This window comes from Mobula hypostoma, chromosome 4, assembly GCF_963921235.1.
Source record: "Mobula hypostoma chromosome 4, sMobHyp1.1, whole genome shotgun sequence".
Taxonomy (NCBI): domain Eukaryota; kingdom Metazoa; phylum Chordata; class Chondrichthyes; order Myliobatiformes; family Myliobatidae; genus Mobula; species Mobula hypostoma.
The window spans coordinates 135773252-135801230 of NC_086100.1; the positions used below are offsets into that span (position 1 = coordinate 135773252).

General features: G+C 39.4%; 1 protein-coding gene across 9 annotated transcripts in view; it reads left to right on the forward strand.

Annotated features, from left to right (window-relative positions):
* Window positions 1-27979, forward strand: part of intu (inturned planar cell polarity protein) — a 117862-nt gene that overhangs the window by 80072 nt on the left and 9811 nt on the right. For 7 of the 9 annotated variants that reach the window (XM_063046550.1, XM_063046549.1, XM_063046547.1 and 4 more), the window contains 7 exons: window positions 2276-2394; window positions 4561-4650; window positions 4751-4828; window positions 16937-17126; window positions 17972-18025; window positions 26092-26154; window positions 26678-26899. In XM_063046550.1, the coding sequence (XP_062902620.1) occupies window positions 2276-2394; window positions 4561-4650; window positions 4751-4828; window positions 16937-17126; window positions 17972-18025; window positions 26092-26154; window positions 26678-26899 (816 nt within the window). The remainder of the gene's footprint in view (window positions 1-2275; window positions 2395-4560; window positions 4651-4750; window positions 4829-16936; window positions 17127-17971; window positions 18026-26091; window positions 26155-26677; window positions 26900-27979) is intronic. The other 2 variants (XM_063046554.1, XM_063046555.1) reach the window with 2 other exon arrangements.

Genomic DNA, 27979 nt, shown 5'->3' on the forward strand with positions numbered 1-27979 from the left:
AAAATGTGAACACCACACAGGCAGCACCTGTGGTCAGGAGTGAACTAGCGACCAATAGCACCTCTGTGCCGCTAGCCCAAGAGCACTATAATGGATCAGCAATGTACAAGATAGCAATACCACACTGCTAACAGGTGAAAGCAAAGAAGAAGAGGTGAAGGAGAAAGACTTTTACTTTTATTATATTTCACAATTCTCTTTCAGAAGTCACCTTGCATCAGAAACTTTTGAAAAGTGGTCACTGTTATAATGTAGGAAAACTGCTCACGAAGACCTTTATGGGCTAGATGTTTAACATGCTTTACAACTGTTTGTATAGTGACAAATATAGGCCAGAAACTCCGATTTTTTTTTTCCCCATACTTGGCACATAACCAAATCCAGCCCATCAAGCCTGCAAAGAAATTAGTCTTGTGGGAGAATAATAGTTTCAAAACCTTTAATTAACATCATGAATTTTTCATCCCACATTATTAACTTTTTGTATATTCTATGTAAATAGGAATAATAATGTGTAAAGAAAGTTAAAGCTCAACTTTTTTTCAGTTGCTGCTGTGGTTAAAGAAAGTAGTTCAGTGACTTCAGTTTGTACTAAAGTGGAAAGCTGTACGTACGTAAAGGTGACTCTGAATTTTCCTTTAACTAAGTTTTCTGTTGAGATTCTTCAGAAAAGAGTAGATGTATTCTTCCTGTTTGCATACAACACCCCATGGGCTTTTTGTTTATTTATGGAAAAATTGCAAGTGCAAGCTAAGGCTAAATAAATGCTGTCATCCTGCTGCTGCATGTTGAAAAGAACTAGAAAGAATGGACTGACCTTTGACACTTTTCATCTCCAGTTCCTCTGGGAAAATCCCATGTTTTCAAATACTGTCCCTGCAGCAATAGATTGAGAACTATTTTTCCTATGATTAAGACATTTTTTAAAATGTTAAATACAAATTGGAAGATGGAAATTTGGTTTAGGGAGCCTATCAGGGAAGCCACAAATGCCCATTCAAATCCCCAAATATTCTAATTTCTTTTGCTGAAAACTACTTGCTTTTCTTAAAGACTTTTGTTTTCCCTCACTGGGATCCAGAAAGCTACTGTATTTTCTCACTTCAGACCTGAGGTAGGGAATTGGTGAGAGAGGTTAATAATTAAACAGAAAGCGTTCACTGATTGTAAAATCGCAAACAACAGGAATTCTGCAGATGCTGGAAATTCAAGCAACACACATCAAAGTTGCTGGTGAACGCAGCAGGCCAGGCAGCATCTCTAGGAAGAGGTACAGTCGACGTTTCAGGCCGAGACCCTTCGACAGGACTAACTGAAGGAAGAGTGAGTAAGAGATTTGAGAGGGGGAGGGGGAGATCCAAAATGATAGGAGAAGACAGGAGGGGGAGGGATGGAGCCAAGAGCTGGACAGGTGATTGGCAAAGGGGATATGAGAGGATCATGAGACAGGAGGTCCAGGAAGAAAGACGGGGGGGGGACCCAGAGGATGGGCAAGGGGTATATTCAGATGGACAGAGGGAGAAAAAGGAGAGTGAGAGAAAGAATGTGTGTATAAAAATAAATAACAGATGGGGTACGAGGGGGAGGTGGGGCATTAGCAGAAGTTAGAGAAGTCCCTCCCCCTCCTGTCTTCTCCTATCATTTTAGATCTCCCCCTCCCCCTCCAACTTTCAAATCTCTTACTCACTCTTCCTTCAGTTAGTCCTGACGAAGAGTCTCAGCCTGAAACGTCGACTGTACCTCTTCCTAGAGATGCTGCCTGGCCTGCTGCATTCACCAGCAACTTTGATGTGTGTTGACTGATTGTAAAATGGTTATTTTTAAGTTCTCTGAGTAGAGTATGTTCTGAAGATCAAGAGAAGTACAAGTCGCATCAAGGATTGTATTGGATCTTTCTTTATTGATCTATTACAAAATAATGTAAAAGTAATAAATGAAGGATTATATGGCAGGAATAGTAACAGATTGTGTTGCTGGCAAAAGTATTTCAGCACAGGCAAATCCATTATGAAACTAAAGTAAATATAACAAATTACTGTTCTTCCTATATGGCGAAAAGCCAGAAGCAGTGGAGGCCCTGTGAGATAAAGTTCATTAACGATTAATACATCACAGTTAGGTGTAGAAAGTAATGAAAATAAAAGTTAAATGAAATAATTTTCTTTACCTTGGGGTAGAAGTTATGCCATAGCTGTAATAATCTGGTGATTATTTTGAGGATGTTCCCAATCCCATTTAATAATAACAACATGAAGTTTTTCCTATTTTATCGTAGCAAGAAATCCTTTACCATTATCCAATGTCTGAAGCATCTCAAAAGTTGAAAAATATTCGAGGAATATTTATAACCCTCTGTGATATGCTGGAAAATATAACTGGGGGACATATTATCAGGTGACCAAACATTTTACTTGGTTTATGCAATGTGAGAACTGTAATGTTACTGAGCTACTTTTGATCAAAAATAACAATAATCTTGTTTGATATGTAATAAACAATTTCTTATACAAGTGGTCTTCCAGTTAATCACTTTTGAGTTCAAAGTGCAAATGTGTTGCACTATACAATGTTTTCTATTTTGCGTGAGTCTTTTTATTTTCAACTTAATATTGCTTTGCATTTGTAGTTATTTCAACTGCTTATATTTTAATATCCATAACACTTGACAAGTGCTCATTTTATATGGTGCATAGTGTTGACTTACTAATTTTACCTGGTCCATCAGAAAGGTTGAAATAGGCTGATTTCAACTTGTGCATTTTATATTTCTTTTAAAGAGTTCATCTTACTGAGCAGATTTTTTCAGCTATATACATTATGTAAAAGATTAGTTGTATAATGGAGGTAGACCAGTTCAGTGTCCTTAACAGGAAAAAGCAAGTACATGGATGTCAAAACCTGCCTGTAAGGCTAGTGTCACATACCCCGTGATGGGTTAAAGAACCAGCAGAAATAGAAAACACTTTGGAGTCTAGTATTGCTATTAATTAATGATATTTATTAGTAACTACACAATACAGTAATATAAATTTGGATATATTAAAACAGATTAACAAAGAATATATATATGTGTGGAAATGTATGAACACCAAGCTTCTTCAAGCCTAGGGGTAAATGGATACAGTCTTATGGAAATGAGTAAAGTTCAGTTCATCCACGGTATAGGTGATGAGACAGAGATATTTGTAATCCAGCGTAAATGTCTAGAGAAGGCAATTACATCGATATTCCACAGATTCCACGACAGCAATACAAAATAACAATAGTAGTAGGTTTTACCTCCGAAGTTGTTCACTCCACACACGAAGTATCACCGACAGTGATCTTCAATGAATATCCTTTCAACACAAGTGGCACCACACCTGAATTCAGCTACGGGTCATTCCAAAGTGGTGGCCACAGGATACTCAAACAGAATCCACATATGGATTATCACCAACAGTAGCTTATCACTAAGGGGACCCTCTTCAAGGGAACCAACCCCAAACACACAACGTGATAGCCACTTATGCAGTTCCACAACATATGAAATAACTCCAACAGTGATTTGCCACAGGGGTGCCTTTCTTCAGTGAACTATTACACCCAAACAAGGGTAGCACACAAGTGATATTCACAAAGGTACTCACCTCACCAGAGAATTCACTCTTGTGGATTAACTACATGACAGTCACACCTTCGTATTTGAATGGCACTCAAACTCACCCTTCAAGGGCTACAGAGGAGAGAGTCCAAACAGTGACCTCTTTGTCACTAGGTTTCTTCTGTTTCAAACCTTCCTCTCCCCTCTTCTCTTCCTTTAAAGTCACCGAATGTGACCACGAGAAAGGAGACCGTCTTCTGTGGGTGAGTTGTCAACCCAGGCAAGGGTTGGACACACAAATAACTTCCCAATGGTCACACCTTTATCAAACTGTGAGAGCCACTGATCGATTCACCTGACCGATCCTCCAAACACCCACCTTTCTGCGGGCACAACAAAGCTCATCCAGTGTCCAAAACCATGTGTGTATGTGTGTCTACCAGCTGACCTTCTATTTATCTCACCATGCTGAACACCAGCTGTCCATCAAGTAGCTCCTCCCTTCTCTCTCTGCAAGAACACAGAAGCTGGCAGTGTCCTTGCAAAAGTGTAAACACGCTGCAGAGAAACCATAACACCATCTCAAAGTAGTCTTCGCCTCTCTCTCTCTCAATAACAAGGTGCTTGTGTTGTACAACTCTTTCTTTTTAAAGGTATAGTCCATAAAAAAATATGACCCCTCGGGGTACATAACACTAAGATAGTAATAGCAAAAAAAGGGATGACAAGAAACATCGATCAATCCTGTATTATAGCAAGTCAAAAATCTTAATGTTATGTATTGTTACCAAAGGCATATACGTTTGTAGAATGAATTAGATGGCCCAATGGCTCATTTTGGTATCTTTAAATTTTTCATGGATATTAACGAAGAAATTTGAGGTATAGAAAACCCTAATAAACGAGATGTTTGCTTAACTTTTATTTCTGTTTAGTCTTTGCTTACTAGTTTATTTTGTTCTACCTCTCTTGGTTAGTACTTCATTGTTGCTGAATGGAAAACTTATTAATATAGGATATTGGAAAGAAGGTAGCAACCTGCTACTCCTTGGACTACCTGCTGAAAGGTAAAAAAAAAACATTGTTATAAATATGGTATAAAAATTCTTTGAATGGAAGTTATTAGGAAACATGCAAATTAACAACCCATTCTCTTTTTTTTTGAAGGGTTTCTCTTCCACAGCTAAGAAACATGATCAAGACTCTTGTAAGAACCTTACAGTACATGTACAGCTCTTTAGATAGGCAAGTACTAAAAAATAGTCTTTTACAAACAATAGATTGACCACAAATTCCAAATAAGAGTTTGAATTTTAATTCAGTAAGTAAGGATAGCTTAAGTAGTCTTGATGCAAATGCAGTTTCTTTTTCCATGTGTAAAAGACCTTTAACTGACAGGAGATAGTTTCATCTGTTTTGGTCAGCTTTTTCAAAGCCTTTACACATTGAGTCCCTCAGATATGGAAAACAAAAACCTGTTCTGGAAGTCTAACTCTTACTAATTATTTGAGTAAAGCTGGAACAAGAAAATCTGGATTAAAGAGAATCAGACAGTATTTAATCTCTTGGTCTATATTGTGCAATGAGTGTTATTATTCTTTTTGCTATTGTTGAGCACACCAGTATATATCTATATTCATACTTGGCAGGGGGAGGAAGAAATGGCTAAATTTCAAAATTTTGTACTGCAGTGGATACAAATATCAGTCTTGGCTTGGTAACAGGAGTTGAAATTCCATCCCAAAAACCCATAATCCACACAGCACTGAGAGGGTATTAGATCATAAATATTTGTCTGCCTTGATGGTTTTTTAAAAAATCTTATGAAATGATTTGATGTTTAATCCAACAATTATCCCTCAGCTAGATCCACTGATTCAAATTACTGGTTCTGCTAACATGCTATAGGAATCTACAAGTCAACAGGGGCTCTGGATAGGTTTGTCCAATTAAGACCATAAGATATAGGAGCAGAATTAGGCCATTTGGCCCATCGACTGTGCGCTGCCATTTCATAATGGCTGATCATTTTTCCTCTCGGCCCCAATCTCCAGCCGCCTTCTCTCTCCCCCCCCCCCCATATCTCGTAATGCCTTGACCAATCAAGAATCTATCAACCTCTGCATAGGTATTAGGCCTCCACAGCTGCCGGTGGCAATACATTCCACAAATTCACCAACTCTCTGATTAAAGAAATTCCTCTTTATCTCTGTTCTAAAAGGACGCCCCTTTATTCTGAGGCTGTGTCCTGTGATCTTAGACACTCCCACCATAGGAAACATCATCCACATATCCACTCTATCAGGGCCTTTCACTATTCGATAGGTTTTAATTAGGTCACCCTTCATTCTTCCGAATTCCAGTGAATTCAGGCCCAGAGCCATCAAACACTCTTCATATGACAATCCATTTAATCCTGAAATCATTTTCATGAACCTCCTTTGAACCCTTTCCATTTTCATCACATCCTTTCCAAGATAAGGGGCCCAAAATTACTCAGAATACTCCAAGTGGGGCCTCACTAGTGCTTTATAAAGTATCAACATTACATCCATGCTTTTATATTCTAGTCCTCTTAAAATGAATACTAACATCGTATTTGCCTTCTTCTCCACAGACTCAACCTGCAAATTAGCCTTTAGAGAATCCTGCATAAGGACTCCTAAACCCCTTTGTGCCTCAGTTTTTTGTATTTTCTCTCCAATTAGAAAATAGTCAACCCTTTCATTTCTTCTACCAAAGTGCACTTTTACCATACACTTTCTGACACGGTATTCCATCTGCCACTTCTTTGCCCTTTCTCCAAATCTGTTCATGTCCTTCTGTACCTCTCTACTTCCTCAAAACTACCTGCCCTCCACCTATCTTTGTATCATCTGTAAACTGCAACAAAGCTATCAATTCCATCATCAAAATCATTGACATGTAATGTAAAAAGAATCAGTCCCAACACAGACCCCCTGTGGAGCATCTCCAGTGTAATGTTGAATCAGGTTCGCGAGACCAGCAAGTGAGACAGGAAATACACTCTCTGTGAATAATATATATTAATCATTTATTTACAAACACTAAAAATTCAACCAAACTTTCATGTTTCCCAAGTTACAGACAAGTTACAAAGCAGGATACTATTCATACGTACATTCAACAAATATACCAAGTTAAAAGTGCATGCAGAACATACCTTCCCAATCGTCATGTGCATTCTTGCCTTAAAGGAAGAAGAGAGCAAGCCACATTCATGTGCTATTTTATATACCCAGGATATTTGAAAATGGACACCAGGCAGTTATCCAATGGGAAAAGCAGCTGCAATTTCTAAACTAACCGATCACAATGGAAGTGACTTTCAACAGAATAAGCCCCCCCCCCCACAGGACACTCCACCCTTTGAGAGCTGTGAACGTGATTATCAGATGGGTATGACTCTCATGAACTCTTAACTAAATTAAACTAACTAAACTCTTAACTAAATTAAACATAAAACACAAGAGTACAATATCTGTAAAGCCAATAGTCACCTTTCAGTATACTACAGTAGTCTACCTGTCTCCCTTTGCCTCTCAGATGTGATCAACCAAGTGAGTGATGTTACCTGATGCATCAGGAATGTAGGTGCAGTATTCGTGACCAATAATAGCACAAGTACCACCTTCCTTTGTGAGCAGGTAATCCAAGGCCATTGCCATTGAAATCACTTCCTGGGTCAGTCTGTCCATGCCGTGCTAGGAAAGGCTAGCATTCAAAACATTCTTCCCTTGTAACAGCCCTCTTACCAACCAGCATTGGCAAGGTGTTCATCCAGGGCATTGCAGTGGCATACATATAGCACCACATATCAAGCACACCACCCTGTTGGAATAATGGGTAGGCCTAGGAACTGCATATCCAGTAAGTGCCGTTCAGCTTCCAACAAGTGCCCAGCTTCACAATACCATCTGGTGTAGACACAGATGTCCCAGGATGCTGCTGTGATCACAGTTGCCATCCATCTTGCACCTTATACCTGTACTCAATATACCACCTACACCAACATTCTGTCAGGTGGGGAAATCACTTTAAGAGTCAGGACATTCCATTTAAACAAATGGTATGTAGGGAAATACCAGCCCTCAAAACTTCACTCCACCAGGGCTATTAAGGCTCAAGTCCCTTAAGTCTATTATCATATTCTGGGTCAAGATTGGCTGAAATGGACTTCTCTCTCCCAGCTCCCCCAAAACAAGTAATTTCCCCCAGCAATCTTTTCCCTGTTATCAAAGGGATTGGTATCAGTGGTGTCCCTTCTGTGATGTAGTAAGGAGCCTTCATACAAATTCAGCAATCTGACCTATTGGTCTAGTGTGCAAATTCAAACGACATCCCCAGGAATGTATCACAGGATCTCCCACCACAAATCAGTATCCATCACTTTGCCATTCTGTAATGCAGGGAGGTACAAATGCACTTGCTCCTGATTAGTCACTGGGTATTTAGAAAACATAAAGAACGACTAGAATTGCTCCCCAAATGCTCAGTTCCCTCTGAAATGTGGGCATCTCGTATCTAGAATAAGGATGTCCAAATTTTTATCAAATTTCATATATATTATATATAGGCATCCGTTAGCCTCGTGAGACCATGGATTTGCGCCTTGGAAGGTTTCCAGGGTGCAGGCCTGGGCAATATTATATGGAAGCCCGGCAGTTGCCCATGCTGCAAGTCTCTCCTCTCCACGCCACCGATGTTGTCCAAGGGAAGGGCATTAGGACCCATACAGCTTGGCACCGGTGTTATCGCAGAGCAATGTGTCGTTAAGTGCCTTGTGCAAGGACACAACACGCTGCCTCAGCCAAGGCTCAAACTAGCGACTTTCAGATCACTAGAGAATGCCTTAACCACTTAGCCACACACCAACACAAATTTAGCCAGTATGAAAAATGAGTCATCCCTAAAACCAATTAGATAGGGAAACAAATAACAGATTTCAGATACAGTAAACATGTAACAGATTAAGAAAACCAGAAACAAAGTAGCTGACTAAATAAACTAAACAAAGTAACAGATTAGAATACAAAACACAAATCACAAATTCCAGGCTGTACTCCTCTAAAACTTCCAATGGAATTGCAAAAACTTAAGACAATTAATTTCTCACAGAGAAACAACACTTATCAGAGAACAACAGAAGGAAAAAGCAACTTGGTGGAGCCCAGCACATTCACAGTGTCCCTTAGAGGCAAAGTCCACACACACACAAAAGCACACTGACGTGTGGCCACACCGCACAACACACATCGAAATCATTCACACTCTTTACATGGAAGAGGGATACAGATTGAATGACCCCCCCCCAACCCCCAACCCCCCACAACATTGAGGTGCAAGTGTGCTAACCAGCCCCTGGTTCTTACTGCTGGTGAATGTTAGCCCATATCATTTGTTGTTGCCACGAGCAGCTGTGGAGGCCAAGTCAATGGGTGTATTTAAGGCAGAGATGGATAGGTTCTTGATTAGCCAGGGCATCAAAGAGTATGGGGTGAAGGCAGGGGAGTGGAGATGACTGGAAGAATTGGATCAGCCCATGATTGAATGGCGGAGCAGACTTAATGGGAAATGGCCTACTTCTCCTATATCTTATAGTCTTAAAGCTACAAAAGTTTATTCGCACAAGAATACAAACAATACAAACATCAAGTACTTACAAGACAGTGAAGAAATTCAAATTAAAATACCATTTTTATTGTCTGTGAAACAGTCAATTCATGGTCATGCATTTTGGTAGTAGAAATAATTGTGGGGACTATTTTCTAAATGGGGAGAAAATCGAGGAATCTAAGATGCAGAGGGACTTGAGAGGTTCATAAGGATGATTCCAGAAATGAAAAGGTTATCATAAGGTTATGTGTGGCACTTTGTCAGTGGCCTTTCTGAAAATCCAAGTACATAACATCAACCAATTTTCCTTTGTCTATCCAGCCTGTTATTTCTTCAGAGAATTCTAACAGATTAGTCAAGCAAGATTTTCCCTTGAGGACGCAATCCTGACTATGGCCTATTTTATCATGTGCCTCCAAGTACCCTGAAACCACATCCTTAGCAATTCACTCAAACATCTTCCCAACCACTGAGGTCAGACTAACTGACCTATAATTTCCTTTCTTCTACCTCTCTCCCTTCTTGGATTTTTTAGTCTTCTGGAACCATTCCAAAATCTAGTAATTCTTAAAAGATCATTACTAACACCTCCACATCTCTTCAGCCACCTCTTTCTGAACTCTGGGAACATCTGGTCCAGGTAAATTATCTACATTCAGACCTTTATGTTTCCCAAGAACCATCTCCCCATCAGCGATAACTTCACACACTTCATGACCCCTGACACCTGGAACTTCCACCATACTGCTAGTGTCTCCACTGTGAAGACTGATGCAAACTATTTATTCAGTTCGTCTGTCATTTCCTTGTCCCCCATTACTGCCTCTCCAGCATAGTTTTCCAGTGGTCCAATATCCACTCTTGCATCTGAAGAAATTGTTGGTGTCTTATATATATAGAAATTAAGACAGGGAAAGGATAGTACCAGTCAAGAGGAAGTCAATTTGTCATAAAGGAGGAGGGTTTAGGAAGCAAAATCAGACAGGGCTCTTGAGAGTTATGAGGTAGCCAGGAATAAGCTTAAGAAGGGACTTAGGAGCTCTAGATGGGGACATGTCAAGGCTTTGGTGAATAGAATTAAACAAAACCCCAAGGCATTCCACATATACATAAAGAGCAGTAGGATGACCACAGTGAGAGTAGAACCACTCAAGGTTAAAAGGGGAAACATGTGCCTATACTGGGAGGAGGTAGGGGTTGTCCATAATGGATACCTTGCTTCAGTGTCCACCAGTGAGAGGGACCTTGATTCATGTGAGGTCAGTATAGGACAAACTTATGTGCTGGAGTATATTGAGGTTAAGAAAGGCAATGTTGGAGCTTTTGAAAGACATTAGGACAGGTAAGTCCCCAGGCAAAGTAGGATATACCCTAGATTTCTACAGGAGGTGAGGGAAGAGATTGCTGGGGCACCGATGATCTTTGCATCCTAACTGGCCACAAGAGCAGCACCAGAGAATTGGAGGATGGCAAATGTTGTTCAAGAAAGGCAAGGGGAATAATCCTGAGAATTCTGTACCTATAAAAAGTATTCCCCCCCTCCCCGAAATTTTCATGTTTTATTTTTTTACAATATTGAATCACAGTGGACTCAATTTGGCTTTTTTTTAACACTGATCAACAGAAAAGACTCTTTCATGTCAAAGTGCAAACAAATTACTACAAATTGTTCTAAATTTATTACAATTATTAAACACAAAATGATTGCATAATTACTCACCCCTTCAAGTGAGTATTTAGTAGATGTAACTTTGACTGCAATTACAGCCTTGAGCCTGTGTCGATAGGTCTCTATCAGCTTTGCACATCTGGACACTTGCAATTTTTCCCCATTCTTATTTACAAACCTGCTAAAGTTCTGTCAGATTGCATGGGGATTGTGAAGTGAACAGCTCTTTTCAAGTCCAGTGACAAATTCTCAGTTGGATTGAGGTCTGGACTCTGACTTGGCCACTCTAGGACATTAACTGTTGTTTTTAAGCCATTCCTGTGTAGCTTTGGCTTTATGCTTGGGGTCATTGTCTTGCTGGAAAACAAATCTACCAGGTCACAGTTCTCTTGCAGACTGCATCAGGTTTCCTTCAGGATTTCCCTGTATTTTGCTGTATTCATTTTACCTTCTACCTTTACAAGCCTTCCAGGGCCTGCTACAGTGAAACATCCCCACAGCATGATTCAGCGACCACCAATCTTCACAGTAGGGATGGTGTGTTTTTGATGATGTACGGTGTTTGGTATACACCACATAGCATTTAGTCTGATGGCCAAGAAGCTTAATTTCGGTTTCATCAGACCATAGAACCTTCTTACAGCTGATTTCACAGTCTCTCACATGCCTTCTGGCAAATTCTAGCCAAGATTTTGTGTGAGTTTTTTTTTTCAACAGAGGCCTTCTTTTTGCCACTCTTTCATAAAGCCACGACTGGTGGAGCGCCCAGGCAACAGTTGTTGTATGCACACTCTCCAATCTCAGCCACTGAAGCTTGTAAGTCTTCTAGAGTTGTCATGGCTTTCTTGATAGCCTCCCTCATTCATCCCCGTCTTGCATGGTCACTCTTTTTTTGAGGAAGGCCTACGCTAGGCAGATTTACATCTGTGCCATATTCTTTCCATGTCTTGATGATTGAGTTAACTGTACTCCAAGGGATATTCAGTGACTTGGAAATTTTCTTGTATCCATCTCCTGACTTGTGCTTTTCAATAACCTTTTCACAGTTGATTGGACTATTCTTTTGTCTTTATGGTGTAATTTTTGCTAGGTGTTACGTACCCCGTAACTGGGTTGCCAAACCAGCAGAAATAGATCACTCAGTTGGAGTCTGGAGTACTAGAACTAAGAAAGTTTTATTAAAGAAACAAGCAACACAGTAATCGAAAGGATAATAAATGCAACAGTTCAGCAATGATAACCACACATGTGCACAGAATTAAGATAACAGCATCAATCAAGCTCTATCGTTGTCTAGGGGTAAATGACCAAATTTCAAAGTGACTCAAAGTTCAGTCCAGTTTAGTAGTTCAGTTCGCAGTAATCGTTGCCATGGCGATGGACAACATGGGGGAAGAGAGAGAGAGAACAGGAACAACTGATCATTCAGACACGGCTTCACTCACAGACCGGCGAGATGGCTCACAAGCAGCTTTTGGGCGGGTCCTTGGTGATGTCACCTGAGGTCACCGACTGTGACCCCTCCTCCAGATGCGGTCGATCCTCTGCAGTGAACCCGGCACCCAGGCAAGGGCGGACACACACCGAGTTCCCGCTGATCGTACCTTTCCACCCTGGCTGTTGTCTGGTACTTCCCACCGACTCGTGAGAAGCGTACCGCTTCCAGGGTCTCGTTACCTCGGGTGGCGTGTGTGTCCGCCTTAGCGAACCGGTCCCTTTTTATCCCCCTGCTGGGGTATCGCCTGTCCATCACTTCAAACAGTTCAAGGTTCAAAGGGGGAGCCGCCCCAGACAGCTCTCTCTCCCCCGTCCCTTCATTACACATCTCCAGATGCTGCTCCATTGTTCCTTATCTCTCCTTCCCCTGAGGGCAGGTGGCAGACCACTTGCTGATGTCACTGATGCTAACTCAGGCCAGCAAACATCTTAATTTTATGTGCATTCTCGTCACATAGGAGACTGACTCACCAATAGTTGGACCTTCCAGATACAGGTGTAATTTTACTACAATCAATTGTAACACCTTGACTGCACGCAGGTGATCTCCAATTAAACTAATGTGACTTCTAAAACCAATTGGCTGCACCAGTGATGAATTGGTGTGTCATATTAAAGGGGGTGAACACTTATGCAATCAATTATTTTGTGTTTTATATTTGTAATTCATTTAGATCACTTTGTAGAGATCTGTTTTCACTTTGCCATGCAGGAGTTTTTTTTTGTTGATCGGTGTCAAAAAAAAAAGCCAAGTTGAATCCACTATGATTCAATGTTGTAAAACAATAAAACATGAAAACTTCTGGGGGGGGGTTGAATACTTTGTATAGGCAATGTCTCATCCTGAGGATTATAGGGCCAGTGGGCAACCTAATAAAGAGGATTTGTAGGGAAGGATTTATGAGCTTTTGGAGAAACATAATCCTATTAGGGATAGCTAGCATAGCTTTCTGAGGGCAGATTGTTCTTTAAAACCAGACTCAGTTTTTGAGGAAGTGACAAAACAAATTGATGAAGGTAGATTGGTGGATGCAGTATATGGAATTATTAAGCTGTTTGATGAAGTTCCCAGAAAGTCTCACCAGAAATTCCTAAGGTACGAGATCCATGGGAGATTGAAAACCTAGCTGAGTGGTGCCGCAATAATAAGATTAGGGATCTGATCATTGACTTCAGGAGGAGGAAACCAGAGATCGTTGAGCCAGTCCCAATCAGGGGATCAAAGGTGGGGAGGGTCATCATCTATAAATTCCTTGGGGTTATTATTTCAGAAGACCTGTCCTGGGCTCAGCACATAAGTGCAATTATGAAGAAAGTACGATAGCACCCCTACCTCCTTAGAAGTTTGTGAAGATTCAGCATGACATCTAAAACTTTGACAAACTTCTATAGATGTGCGGTGGAGAGTATATTGACTGGTTTCATCATAGCTGGTATGGAAATACCAATACCCTTGAACGGCTAATCCTACGAAAAAGTAGTGGATACGACTCAGTCCATCATAGGTAAAGCCCTTCCTTCCATTGAGCACTTCTAGCAACAACCATCATCAGGGATCCCCACCACCCAGATCATGCTCTCATCTCACTGCTGCCACAGGAAGAAGATGCAGGAGCCTCAGGACTCACACTACCAGGTTCAGGAACAGTTATTACTCCTCGGCCTTCAGGTTCTTGAACCAGTGGCGATAACTTTATTCAACTTCGCTTGCAGCTGAACTGTTCCCACGACCTATGGACTCAATTGCAAGGACTCTTCATCTCATGTTCTCAATAATTATTTCTTATTAATTTATTATCATTATTTTTTTCTTTTTTGTATTTGCACAGTTTGTTGTTTTTTGCACATTGGTTGTTTGTTCTCCCTGTTGGGTGTGATCTTTCATTGACTTTATTATAACTCTTGGGTTTACTGAGTATGCCCACAAGAAAATGAATTTCAGAGTTGTATATGGTGACATATATGTACTTTGATAATAAATTTACTTTGAACTTGTCTGTGCGGATTCACTTTGGCTTGCCCACAAAAAGCAAAGGGTGTTTGTAGGTGGAGCGTATTCTGCCTGTAGGTCTGTGGCTAATGGTGTTCTCCAAGAATCTGTTCTGGAACCCATGCTCTTTGTAATTTTTATAAATGACTTGGATGAGGGAAGTGGAAGGGTGGGTTAGTAGGTTTGCAGATGACACAAAGGTTGGTGGTGCTATGGGTAGTGTAGAAGGTTGTCATAGGTTACAGTGGGATATAAACAGAATATAGACCTGGGCTGAGAAGGCACAGATGGAGTTCAGCCTGGAAAGTGGGAAATGATACACTTTGGATGATTGAAATCGAAGTCGGAGTACAAGGTCAGTGGCAGGATTCTTAGCTGTATGGCGGAACAGAGTCCACAGATTCCCCCAAAGTTCTCTTGCAAGTTGATAAGATGGTTAAGAATGCACATAGTGCATTGGCCTTCCTTAGTTGAGGGATTGAGTTCAAGTGGCATGAGGTAATGTTGCAGCTCTATAAAACTGGTAAGACCACACTTGGAGTACTGTGTTCAGTTCTGGTCAAGTCGTTATAGGAAGGATGTGGAAGTTTTAGACAGGATGCAGAAGAGATTTAGCACAGTACTGTCTGGATTAGAGACCATGTCTTGTGAGGAAAGGTTGATGAGTTAGGGCTTTTCTCTTTGGAATGAAGGAAGATCAGCGGTGACGTAATAGAGGTGCATAAGATTGTGAGAGGCATTATTAAGATAGCCAGCACTGTTTTCTCAAGGCGACAATGGCCAAGACCAAAGATTATCTATTTAAGGTGAGTGGAAGAAAGTTTAGGGGAGATGTTAGAGGTAGTTTTTGTTTACCAAGGGAGTGGTAGGTACCTGGAATGTACTGTCAGTGATAGTGGTAGAGGCTGACACAACAGGAATATATAAGAGACTCTTAGACACATGAATGTAAGAAGGATGGAGGGGAGGACTAGATTGACTGTGGAGTAGTTTTATATAAGTTAACACAACATCATGGGCTGTAGGGCCCATACTGTGCTGTACTGTTTTATGCTCCACATTCTAATCATACTTCAAAAGGTTTCTAATTACGGCAAAGCATTTTAGGTTATCCTAGGATTGTAAGGGGCACTGTATAAATGCAATTTTATTATTTCTTTAGTATACAGATGCTTAGTGAAAATTATGATAAGCCAAAGCAAAGCTTCAGAATTCCCAGTTGTTTCAGGAAGTGAACGTTTCTGAAAATGTAGCAAAGTCTTGCATTTTAATAATCTTTAGAAGTTAGAAAACACTCAAGCCATAAAAAATGAATGGCAATTCACCAGAGGAAAAGCTTTAAAGGAGTAATCAAAGACTCTTTTGGTTGAAGAATTTAGACATACAACGCAAAACAGGCCCTTCCAGCCCAATGAGCTGCACTGCCCAACAAACCACCCATTTAACCCTAACCTAGTCCCAGGACAATTTACAATGACCAATTAACCTATTAGCTGGTATGTCTTTGGACTGTGGGAGGAAACGCAAGTACCTAGAGGATACCCACACAGAACATACAAACTTCCTGCAGACGGCACCAGAATTGAACTCTAAACTCCCATGCCCAGAGCTGTAATAGTGTCACACTAACTGCTATGCTCCCATGGTGCCAACAAGGGAGTAAATAAAGTAATTAGAATTGTTTGAAGGGGTTGAAGAGCTAAATTATGGGAGTGAACAGAAGAACTAAAAATACCTAACGACAGAACTATAGAATTTAATTTTCTATTGTATGGTTCAAGAGCTGATATAGCTCAGTGTTTTTGGAGTGATTAATTAAGAAACCTGATAAATCAAGGAATGTGAACAGAAGAGTTTTGGAAAGCTGGTTTTAAAGGAAACCTGCAAACCATGAGGGGATTTAACCATACTGGCAACAGCAATGCTTACACTGACGTAAAGTCTAAGACAGTCAGTTTTATAGAGATGGAAGTAACTTTTCTTTTGGGTCAGCAACTTCATTTGAAGTTAAACAGAATGCATGTTTACATGTAGACTGACTCAGCTTGTGGCAAAAACTGAAAAGCAACAACATGCTTTAGAAAAATTCTATGGTCACCAAAGCTCTGATGATATTGTCTGATCTCTGAAGTAGAGGAATTGGAGAACCACACAGTGTGGAGAAAATGAATTAAACATAATTGGTGAAACCTTGAACTTAATAATTGTTGATTTCCAGGAGCACTCAAATTCCATAACTTCTCTATTGTTAAATTTTCTTTCTAATGATTGTATCAGCATTCCTCAAACTAAAAATTGAATGGAAAATGATGTTGATTTTGAGTTCATGATCAGAAAGGTATTCATGTCTTTTGATATTATAACTGTTTGTGCTCTGGGGCATAGATATGTATTTCCTCTAGTTACACTACATTGCATTTGAAAATTATATCTAAACAGGTTCTAACACTTAATATTGTAGGTGATATTAATTGTAAATTGAATTATTTTATTTTTTGAAATTTACAAAAATAATATCAAACTCTATTTCTTTAATTCAAAATGTTTTGTCCTCTTCCAGTGCCTTTTGCAAGTTGGAGAATTTTCACCGATTAGACCACTTTTTCAGTTTGTACTTCCAACGAGCCGTTCAACCAGCAAAGTTAAACTGTAGTACCAGTCCCAGTTCCCAGCTTTATAGTAGTTCAACAGCTTTGTTTTTAGACACACTACCTGGAGTCCGCTGGCTTACATTACCCCAGTATATTAAGGTATATTGAAAATATTCATATCTAACAATTGTATCCTTTGCAGTGGATCTTCTACTGCGTTTTTATTGTACAGCTTTTATCTTTCTCTTCAAATACATTTTGTCTATTACAAATTCAAAACCATTCTTGTCCTGAAAGTGAGCAGTGGATGTTTTATGCAGCTTATTGTGAAGTGTGAAATTCTCCAGGCATTGTGAATAACACATTCGCAAATGAATTTATGAAGGTTTTATTAGTTTAGTTTTTTCTAATTTATGTGAAAGAAGAAAAAAAGTAGTAATGTACTTAAATGAAAATTGTTGTCCCAAGCCATTTTGTATATCACTATTCAAACATAATTAATAAACATCGAATGACAAAAGTGATAATAGAATCTATATTCCATTCAGGAATTTAGAAGAACAGTCCACTTTGTCTTGCACAAACTTTTTCTGGAGTATTCTTGTTTTTCCATCATGGAGAAGTAGAGGTTGCTGAACAGTAATTAATAATCTGTCTTGCTTCATTCTGTATTTTAAGTTCCTTTCTCTCCTTGGATATCTGTACTTACCCACGTAATAGGGTTTCAGTGAAATAAGCAACTGACTACAACTGTCTATTAAGTATATATTTGGCAGTGCAGGGGTGACAAGGATGTCAAAGCATAATAATCATTTGCAGCATATACAGTTTATTTAAAAATCCATTATGTATAACCATTTAAAATATTATAATGTGCCTTTAAATTTACAAGTTAAACAATCATTAGTTGTTTAATATGTAACCATGGGGAAAGTTACTGACTTTTTAGAAAATAATTAGAATAGGTTCTTGTATTTTATTTACTCTAATTATTTTAATTTCAGATGGATATTGATACCATATTGAGTGATTTAGAATCTGCAGACTTTGGAGAACTGGTAAAAATACCACATCACTAGATCATCATTGCATGCAAGTCCATCCTAGGTTGTGTTTGATGTAAAACTGCTGGCTGATATTTGTGTTCACAATTTACCAAAAATGGTTATGGGCCATTTGATGGACAGTTAATATGATGTGTTAGTGACAAAGCATAAATAACACAAAATTGATTTTACATTTCTTTTAATAAAATGATAATTCATATATTTACTGTATGTAGTAAAGTATATACCTCATTTGCATAGCATTCAGAACTTTAGTGCTTGGGCAGCAAAGTAACAACAGTAAATGAAAAAGACTGCAGATTTTAGAAATATTAAATGAAAACAGAAACTACTGGAAATACTCAACAGTTGAAGTTGCATCTGCTGGAAGAGAAACAAGCTTCATGTTTCAGGGCAAAGACTCTTCCTCAGAACTGTTTGAGAGGATTTCGAGCAGCTCTTGTTTTTATTAAAGTAATGTAAGTAATTCCATAAGAAAATAAGGCATTGCAACAGAGTTAGGCCATTTGGCCCATCCAGTCTGCTCTGCCATCCCATCATTGACTGATTTATTATCCTTCTCAACTACATTCTCCTGCCTTCTCCCCGTAACTGTTTGACATCCTGACTAATCAGGAACCTATCAACCTCCTCTTTAAATATACTCAATGACTTGGCCTCCACAGCACAGCCGTCTGTGGCAATGAATTCCACTGATTCAGCGCCCTCTGACTGAAGAAATTACTGCTCATCTCTGTTCTAAATGGATGTTCTTCTATTCTGAGGCTGTGCCCTCTGGTTCTATATTCACCTACTATAGGAAACATCCTCTCTGTATCTACTCTACCTTGGCCTTTTAATATTCAATCTTCTAATTTGGCATTTGCCTTCCTTACCACTGACTCAACCTGCAAGTTAACCTTTAGGGAATCCTACACAAGAACTTCCAAGTCTCTTTACATCTCTGATGTTTGAATTTTCTCCCTGTTCAGAAAATAATCTACATCTTTATTCCTTTTACCGAAGTGCATGACTATACACTTCCCTATGTATATTTCACCTGCCACTACTTTGCTCATTCTTCCAATCTGTCCTAGTTCTGCTGCTGACTCACTGCTTCTTCACCTATCCTTGTATCATCTGCAAACTTGGCCACAAAGCCATCAATTCCGTCTACCAATCATTGACATACTGTATAATGTGAAAATTAAGTGGTCTCAATGTCGACTCCTGCAGAACACCACTAGTCACCTGCAGCCAACCAGAATAAGCCTCATTTATTCCCACTCTTTGCAACCTGAGAGTCAGCCAATCTTCTATTCATGCTAGTATCTTTCCTATAATACCATGGGCTGTTACCTTGTTAAGCAACCTCATGCCTGACATATTGTCAAAGGACTTATGAAAATTCAAATATACAATTTCCACTTTTCTTTTTCTATCCTGACTCCAACATTTTCCCAACCACTGAAGTCAGGCTAAATGGCCTATCATTTCCTTTCTTCTGCCTCTCTCCCTTTTTAAAGAGTGGAGTGACAGTTGCAATTTTCCCATCCTCCGGAACCATTCCAGAATTTAGTGATTCTCTAAAGATCATTACTAATTCCTCCATAATCTCTTCAGCTACATCTTTCAGAACCCTGTGGTGTAATCCAACTGGTCCAGGTTACTTATCTACTTCAGACCTTTCAGCTTCCCAATCACCTTCTCCTTAGTAATAGCAACTAAGCTCACTTCTGCCCCCTGTCACTCTCAAACTTCTGGCATACTGCTAGTGTCTTCCACAGTGAAGACTGACACAAAATACTTATTACAGTCATCCGTCATTTCTTTGTCCCTGATTACTACCTCTCAGCGACATTTTCCAGTGGTGCAATATCCACTCTTGCCTCTCTTTTAATACATCTGAAAAAACACTTGGTATCCTTTTTTATTTTATTGGCTAGCTTTCCTTCATATTTCATTTTTTTTCTCTCCTTATTACTTTATAAGTTGCCTTCAATGGGTTTTTAAAAGCTTTCCAGTCCTCTAACTTCCCACTAATTTTTGCTGTATCATATATCCTCTCCTTTGCTTTTATGCTGTCTTTGACTACCCTTGTCCGCCGCAGTTGCCTTATCCTTTGTTTAATATACTTCTTCATCTTGGGATGTATCTATCCTGCGCCTTCCAAATTGCCCCCAGTAACTTCAACAACTGTTGTTCTGCCGTCACCCCTGATAGTGTCCCCTTCCAATCAACTTTGGCCAGCTACTCTCTCATACTTCTATAACTCCCTGTACTCCACTATATTACTGATACATCTGACTTTATCTTCTCCCTCTCAAACTGCAGAGTGAATTCTATCACATTATGATCATTGCTACCCTAAGGGTTTCTTTGCCTTAAGCTCCCTAATAAATTCTGATTCATTACTCAACATCCAATCCAGAATTACCTTTTTCCTAGTGGGTTCAACCAGAAGCTGCTCTGAAAAACCACCTCATAGGCATTCTACAAATTCCCTCTCTTGGGATCCAGCACCAATCTGATTTTCCCAATCTACCTGCATATTGAAACCCTCCATGACTATCATAACATTAACCTTATTACATGCCTTTTCTATCTCCTGTTGTAATTTATATCCCACCTCCTGGCTAATGTTTAGAACTCTCATGAGGGTCTTTTTACCCTTACAGTTTAACTCTACCTACAAGGATTCTACATCTTTCTTGATCCTGTCACTTCTTTCTAAGGATTTGATTTCAGTTTTTTAAAAACAGAACCACCCCAACCCTCTGCTTACCTGTCTGTCTTTTCAATACAATTGTGTATCCTTGGATGTTAAGCTCTCAACTATGGTCTTCTTTCAGCCACGTCTTAGTCATACCAACAATGTTATATCTACCAATCTCTTAACTGCACTACAAGAAAATCTACCTTATGATGTATACTGCGTGCATTCAAATATAACATCTTCATTCCTTTAGTCATCATTCTTTTCAATTTTTGCCCCCATGTTACACTTCAACTCATCCTACTGTCTGCAATTTTGCCCTATTATTTGTCTGTCTTTCCTCACAGTCTTACTACATAATGTATCGACTTACATACCAACTGTGCCATAGAAACATAGAAAATAGGTGCAGGTGTAGGCCATTCGGCCCTTTGGCCCTTTGAGCCTGCACCGCCATTCAGTATGATCATGGCTGATCATCCAACTCAGAACCCTGTACCAGCCTTCTCTCCATACCCCCTGATCCCTTTAGCCACAAGGGCATATGTAACTCTTAAATATAGCCAATGAACTGGCCTCAACTGTTTCCTGTGGCAGAGAATTCCACAGATCCACCACTCTCTGTGTGAAGAAGTTTTTCCTAATCTCGGTCCTAAAAAGCTTCCCCTTTATCCTCAAGCTGTGACCCCTCGTTCTGGACTTCCCCAACATCGGGAACAATCTTCCTGCATCTAGCCTGTCCAATCCCTTTAGGATTTTATACGTTTCAATAAGATCCCCCCTCAATCTTCTAAATTCCAACGAGTATAAGCCTAGTCAATCCAGTCTTTCATCATATGAAAGTCCTGCCATCCCAGGAATCAATCTGGTGAACCTTCTTTGTACTCCTTCTATGGCAAGGATGTCTTTCCTCAGATTAGGGGACCAAAATTGCACACAATACTGCAGGTGTGGTCTCACCAAGGCCTTGTACAACTGCAGTAGTACCTCCCTGCTCCTGTATTCGAATCCTCTTGCTATGAATGCCAGCATACCATTCGCCTTTTTCGCCACCTGCTGTACCTGCATGCCCACTTTCAATGACTGGTGTATAATGACACCCAGGTCTCGTTGCACCTCCCCTTTTCCTAATCGGCCACCATTCAGATAATAATCTGTTTTCCTATTTTTGCCACCAAAGTGGATAACCTCACATTTATCCACATTAAATTGCATCTGCCATGAATTTGCCCACTCACCTAACCTATCCAAGTCTCCCTGCATCCTCTTAGCACCCTCCTCACAGCTAACACTGCCACCCAGCTTCGTGTCATCCGCAAACTTGGAGATGCTGCATTTAATTCCCTCATCTAAGTCATTAACATATATTGTAAACAACTGGGGCCCCAGCACTGAGCCTTGCAGTACCCCACTAGTCACCGCCTGCCATTCTGAAAAGGTCCCATTTATTCCCACTCTTTGCTTCCTGTCTGCCAACCAATTCTCTATCTACATCAATACCTTACCCCCAGGACCGTGTGCTTTAAGTTTGCACACTAGTCTCCTGTGTGGGACCTTGTCAAAAAGCCTTTTGAAAATCCAAATATACCATATTCACTGGTTCTCCCCTATCCGCTCTACTAGTTACATCCTCAAAAAGTTCTATGAGATTTGTCAGACATGATTTTCCTTTCACAAATCCATGCTGACTTTGTCCGATGATTTCACCGCTTTCCAAATATGCTGTTATCACATCTTTGACAACTGACTCTAGCATTTTCCCCACCATCGATGTTAGGCTAACCAGTCTATAATTCCCCGGTTTCTCTCTCCCTCCTTTTTTAAAAAGCAGGGTTACATTAGCCTCAGGAACTAGTCCAGAATCTAAAGAGTTTTGAAAAATTATCACTAATGCATCCACTATTTCTTGGGCTACTTCCTTAAGCACTCTGGGATGCAGACCATCTGGCCCTGGGGATTTATCTGCCTTTAATCCCTTCAATTTACCTAACACCACTTCCCTACTAACATGTATTTCCCTCAGTTCCTCCATCTCACTGGACCCTCTGTCCCCTACTATTTCCGGAAGATTATTTATGTCCTCCTTAGTGAAGACAGAACCAAAGTAGTTATTCTATTGGTCTGCCATGTCCTTGCTTCCCATAATCAATTCACCTGTTTCTGTCTGTAGGGGACCTACATTTGTCCTGACCAATCTTTTTCTTTTCACATATCTATAAAAGCTTTTACAGTCAGTTTTTATGTTCCCTGCCAGTTTTCTCTCATAATCTTTTTTCCCTTTCCTAACTAAGCCCTTTGTTCTCCTCTGCTGGACTCTGAATTTCTCCCAGTCCTCAGGTGAGCCACTTTTTCTGGCTAATTTGTATGCTTCTTCTTTGGAATTGATACTGTCCCTGATTTCCCTTGTCATCCACGGGTGCACTACCTTCCCTGATTTATTCTTTTGCCAAACTGGGATGAACAATTGTTGTAGTTCATCCATGCGATCTTTAAATGCTTGCCATTGCATATCCACCGTCAACCCTTTAAGTGTCATTTGCCAGTCTATCTTAGCTAATTCACGTCTCATACCTTCAAAGTTACCCTTCTTTAAGTTCAGAACCTTTGTTTCTGAATTAACTATGTCACTCTCCATCTTAATGAAGAATTCCACTATATTATGGTCGCTCTTACCCAAGGGGCCTCTCACGACAAGATTGCTAATTAACCCTTCCTCATTGCTCAATACCCAGTCTAGAATAGCCTGCTCTCTAGTTGGTTCAAAAAACCATCCCGCATACATTCCAAGAAATCCTCTTCCTCAGCACCCTTACCAATTTGGTTCACCCAATCTATATGTAGATTGAAGTCAGAAGTCACCCATTATAACTGCTAACAACAGGAATTCTGCAGATGCTGGAAATTCAAGCAACATACATCAAAGTTGCTGGTGAACGCAGCAGGCCAAGCAGCATCTATAGGAAGAGGTGCAGTCGACGTTTCAGGCCGAGACCCTTCTGTTCCTTTATTGCATGTATTCCTAATTTCCTGTTTAATACCATCCCCAACCTCACTACTACTGTTAGGTGGCCTGTACACAACTCCCACCAGCGTTTTCTGCCCGTTAGTGTTATGCAGCTCTACCCATATTGATTCCACATCCTCCCGGCTAATGTCCTTCCTTTCTATTGCGTTAATCTCCTCTCTAACCAGCAGTGAGCCATCCCCCTGAGATAAGAGTTTGAACCTTCCTTTCAATTTAGCCAGGACATTGTGACATTGTTGGTCATTTGAAAAATGGGCTTCATGCAACAAACACAAATTTTTCGGGTTCATTTTATCACAAAACATGTTTACAGAAATTTGCATTAGCACAGGTTGTTTCCCTTGGTTGCATTTAAAATGGCTGTAAGCAGTTCCATTTGTGGAGATTAAGTTGTGAACAGTAATAGAAATGGAAATATGATAACAAGGTCATTACTGAAACATAGGTTAAAGATGGACAAGAATGGCATCAGCTGTGTTGATTTTTTTAATATATAAGAAAAGATCGCTGGTGGGAAAGACAGATGAGCAAATAGTAAATGAGAGACCAGTAAGCATCTCATTTCAGTGATAAATCCTTAAGGCTTACAGTATCACCCATCTTTTTTTTTAATTTATACTGTTTTTTTAGCAAAGTAAAGCTTCCTAAATCAAGTGACAAGCTAACAAATTGTAACATGCATGGAGATATTAGGACAGGTGACCAACGCCTTGTTCAATGAAGTTCTGTAGTATATCTTAAATGAAGGAGAAAGTTATGGAGAATTTTACAAAGAGATTGCTGGTGCTTGAAGCACAGGCAGCTGAAAGGATAACTACATGGGATGGAACAATTAAAATCAGAGTTGCACAGGACACCGGAAATAGAGAATTGCTCAGATCTCAAGGAGCTCTAGCAGATAACAAAAATATGAGGGATGAGACCCATGCATTTTTTGAAAACAGTTCCTGGAATCTCAGCTGGTTGAAAAGGAAGTATATAATCTGAGAGATACACTGTACATGTGAATTTAGTGGCAGAAGTAGACCAAATGGCCCCTCAGGCCCGCTGCATTGTATTTTTTTCACTATCTTGTTCCTCTGCCTTGTAAAGAAAAATTCTTCCATTTCCATCTGAGGCAAAGAATTCTAAAGACACATGAACCTTTGAGGGGAAAACAAAACATTTCATACATATTTAAATGGGTGATCACTTACAATGAGATTGCTGGTGCCAGCTGAAAGGATAACTCTCCTAGTTCAAGAGAAAACTTCTCTCCATGTCTATCCTGACAAGACTCTTCAGGAGCTTGTAGGTTTCAATGAAGTCACCTCTCACTCTTCTAAACTCTATCAGATAAAAGCCTAGCCTGAACAAACTCTCCTCATAAGATAACTCACTCTATTCAGGCATTCATCTGGTAAACATTTATTCTTTCAGCATATTAACATGGAGACTATGACTGGATTAGGCTTTCCAGGTGTGGACTTGTGGACTCACCAGTGCTCTATACAATGGCAGTATAATCCCCTCCTTTTTATTCAGTCCCCATCTAACACCCCTCTCCACCACCATACAATAATTAATAACTTTCTAACAGAAAATGCTGGAAACACTCAAAGATATGCTGAAAAAAAAACTGATTTAACCTATCAAACAGAGGACCTTTATCAGGACTGGGGTGGGTGGGGGGAAACAGGAAAGTTGCAGAGAGTATTGAGGAATGATGAATAGAACATAGGGAATCTCGCTGATGGATGGAAATGCTATTGGTGGAGTCATTTGGTTGATAAGCGTAGCTACAGGGTGGGGGGGAAGCAAAGCAACATGTATAAACTCTGAAAAGCTGCCAGTTATGTATGTAAGTGAGCGGTAGAATCTAGGGAGAGTAAAGTGGGATCAGCATAAGATTAGTTTAACCTTATGCTTGATGGTTGGTACGGACTTGATGATCTGTCCGTGGCTATAGGTAGATAGGTGCCACTCTGATTTCCTGTAGGTAGGTGTCCATGGCTCCATGGGACACATTGAAAACAGCAATTTTTGAAAACTTGTCTTTTACTTGCAAAGAATCTTTCACTTATAGCTGCACAGATATTAACTATTTAGAATATTATTCTCTAAAATAATGGTCAAAACAAGAGAATATATGCTCCTGTGTCAGTTAATTTTGTTGTCAACCTACTGTTTGGATAGGTACATGGAGCTTGGAAAAATAGAGGGCTATGGGTAACCCTAAGTAATTTCTCATGTAAGGACATGTTTGTGGGCCAAAGGGCCTGTATTTTGCTATAAGTATTCTATGTTTCTACCAAATCTGTTACCATCAAGAACCTAATTATCTTGTCCTGATTTCAGTCTGAAGATTATTATGATATGCAACGATTATATGTGATATTGGGCTCCTGTCTATTCTTCAAGGTAAGGGTAGTTATTGATGTTAGAAGACAAAACTTAAGGAAAAGTATCAAACTGTGCCTTAACAATATTACAACCTGCACAACAATACTACATTGTTGATCAATTCATGAATTTTGTAAATAGGAAAATTTGCTAGGACAGTGGAGATGGAAGTGCTTTGGAAAGTGATTCGGTGAATCTAAAGTTAAACAGTTGTTAAACTTGTGATAAAAAGTACTCACCACCATAATAATAATAATAATAATGATATTTAATTTTTGAATGAAACCTAACTCCCAAAGTAAGGGCTTGAAAAATGTTTGCTGGTAGGTTTGAGATGGAAGTGTTTTCAGTTAGTTATTAGATAAAACCGGTGAAGATAGCCTAGTGTATAATTTATACAACTTGCAGAAATACACTTATTCTTTTATGGAAAATAATGAATTTCTTTTCAATAACAATGTGATATTTGCAATTCATGATATTTGATTTTATAGCAATCCTTTTCTTACTTTATTTTCTGTATTTTCATTTTATTTTTAAGGGTTATTTGATTGGCAATCATTTGCCCAAAGATGATCTCCTTGACATCGCACTTTATTGTCAGCATTATTGCTTACTTCCCCTAGCAGCAGAGAAACGGATTGGTCAGCTGGTCATATGGCGTGAAGTGTTTCCATATAGATATCTTGTATCAAGTAGTGAGCCAATCATTGAGGGTTACCAGGAACCAAAAGGAAGATACTTTTTGCTGATTGTTGGTTTGGTATGCATCAATTTATGTGTATCAATATATAATGCAATACAGTTCAAATGTGAGCATTCTAAAGGAAGTATTATTGACCTATGATTGGGCTAAAGACATTTATGCATTGGATCAAGTTACCTGCATCACATTTTAAATTATATAGTCTCTTATTGTGAAGGCTTTAAATGATTGTAGTAATTCCATATGGTCACTAATTAAGCTCAACTGTATGGAACCATTTCTAAATGTAGAATAAAAAAAATCAACACAAGCTTTAGCCATAAAAATACAAATTAAGTACAATGGGCAGAACAAATTTTGAAGATAGTTAAATGACTCAACTTGCATTATATGTTGTGGGATATTAAATAAAAAGCGCATGAAAATACTTGCTATGAAGTCTCTTCGAGCTCTTTGTAGAGCAATCCTATTGTTTCCAATCCTTTTTTTCCCTGCAGCTCTGCAAATTATTTCCCTCAAGAAACTATCCAATTCCTTTTTAAAAGTCATAAAATTTTCTACAAAATCTGCTTTTGCAACCTCATTTTTGGCCATTACAAAAAGAGAAATTTCATGGTATCTAGCACTTAGCTAGTTTATCTTTCTGTCAAAGGGCAGATCTGACTGGTCCATGAATGTCCTCTCATTCTTTACTGCCTAAACTACTGTAGGTTTATCCTTGACTCTAAAAATAATTCCTGTTTTAATTTCTCAGTCACCATCATCTCCCTAAAACTTCTTCAAAATCCCCTTCAAGTGGAACTTAATGACTTCTTTGAAACCAAGATCAAGACAACGTGCTTCTTTCAACCTTTTCCTTCCCAAGTGAGCAATGTGTTAATCCTTAGCCTGAACTTCTATTCTACACTTTCATTTTCATCTGTTCCCATTAATCCACTTTCACTACATTGCTGATTAGGCATTTTTTCCTGGGTTCTTTGTAAGGAGACATTGTTAGCTCTTTGTAAGTAGTGTCACCAATATTTTTAAAGCCACCATCATTATTTCTAATCAAAACCTTTGTTTTTTACTTTTTGTCTTTGCGTATCAGTACCATACAGTATCTCTTTCTCCAGTCATAAACTGCAGCTTCTTTCC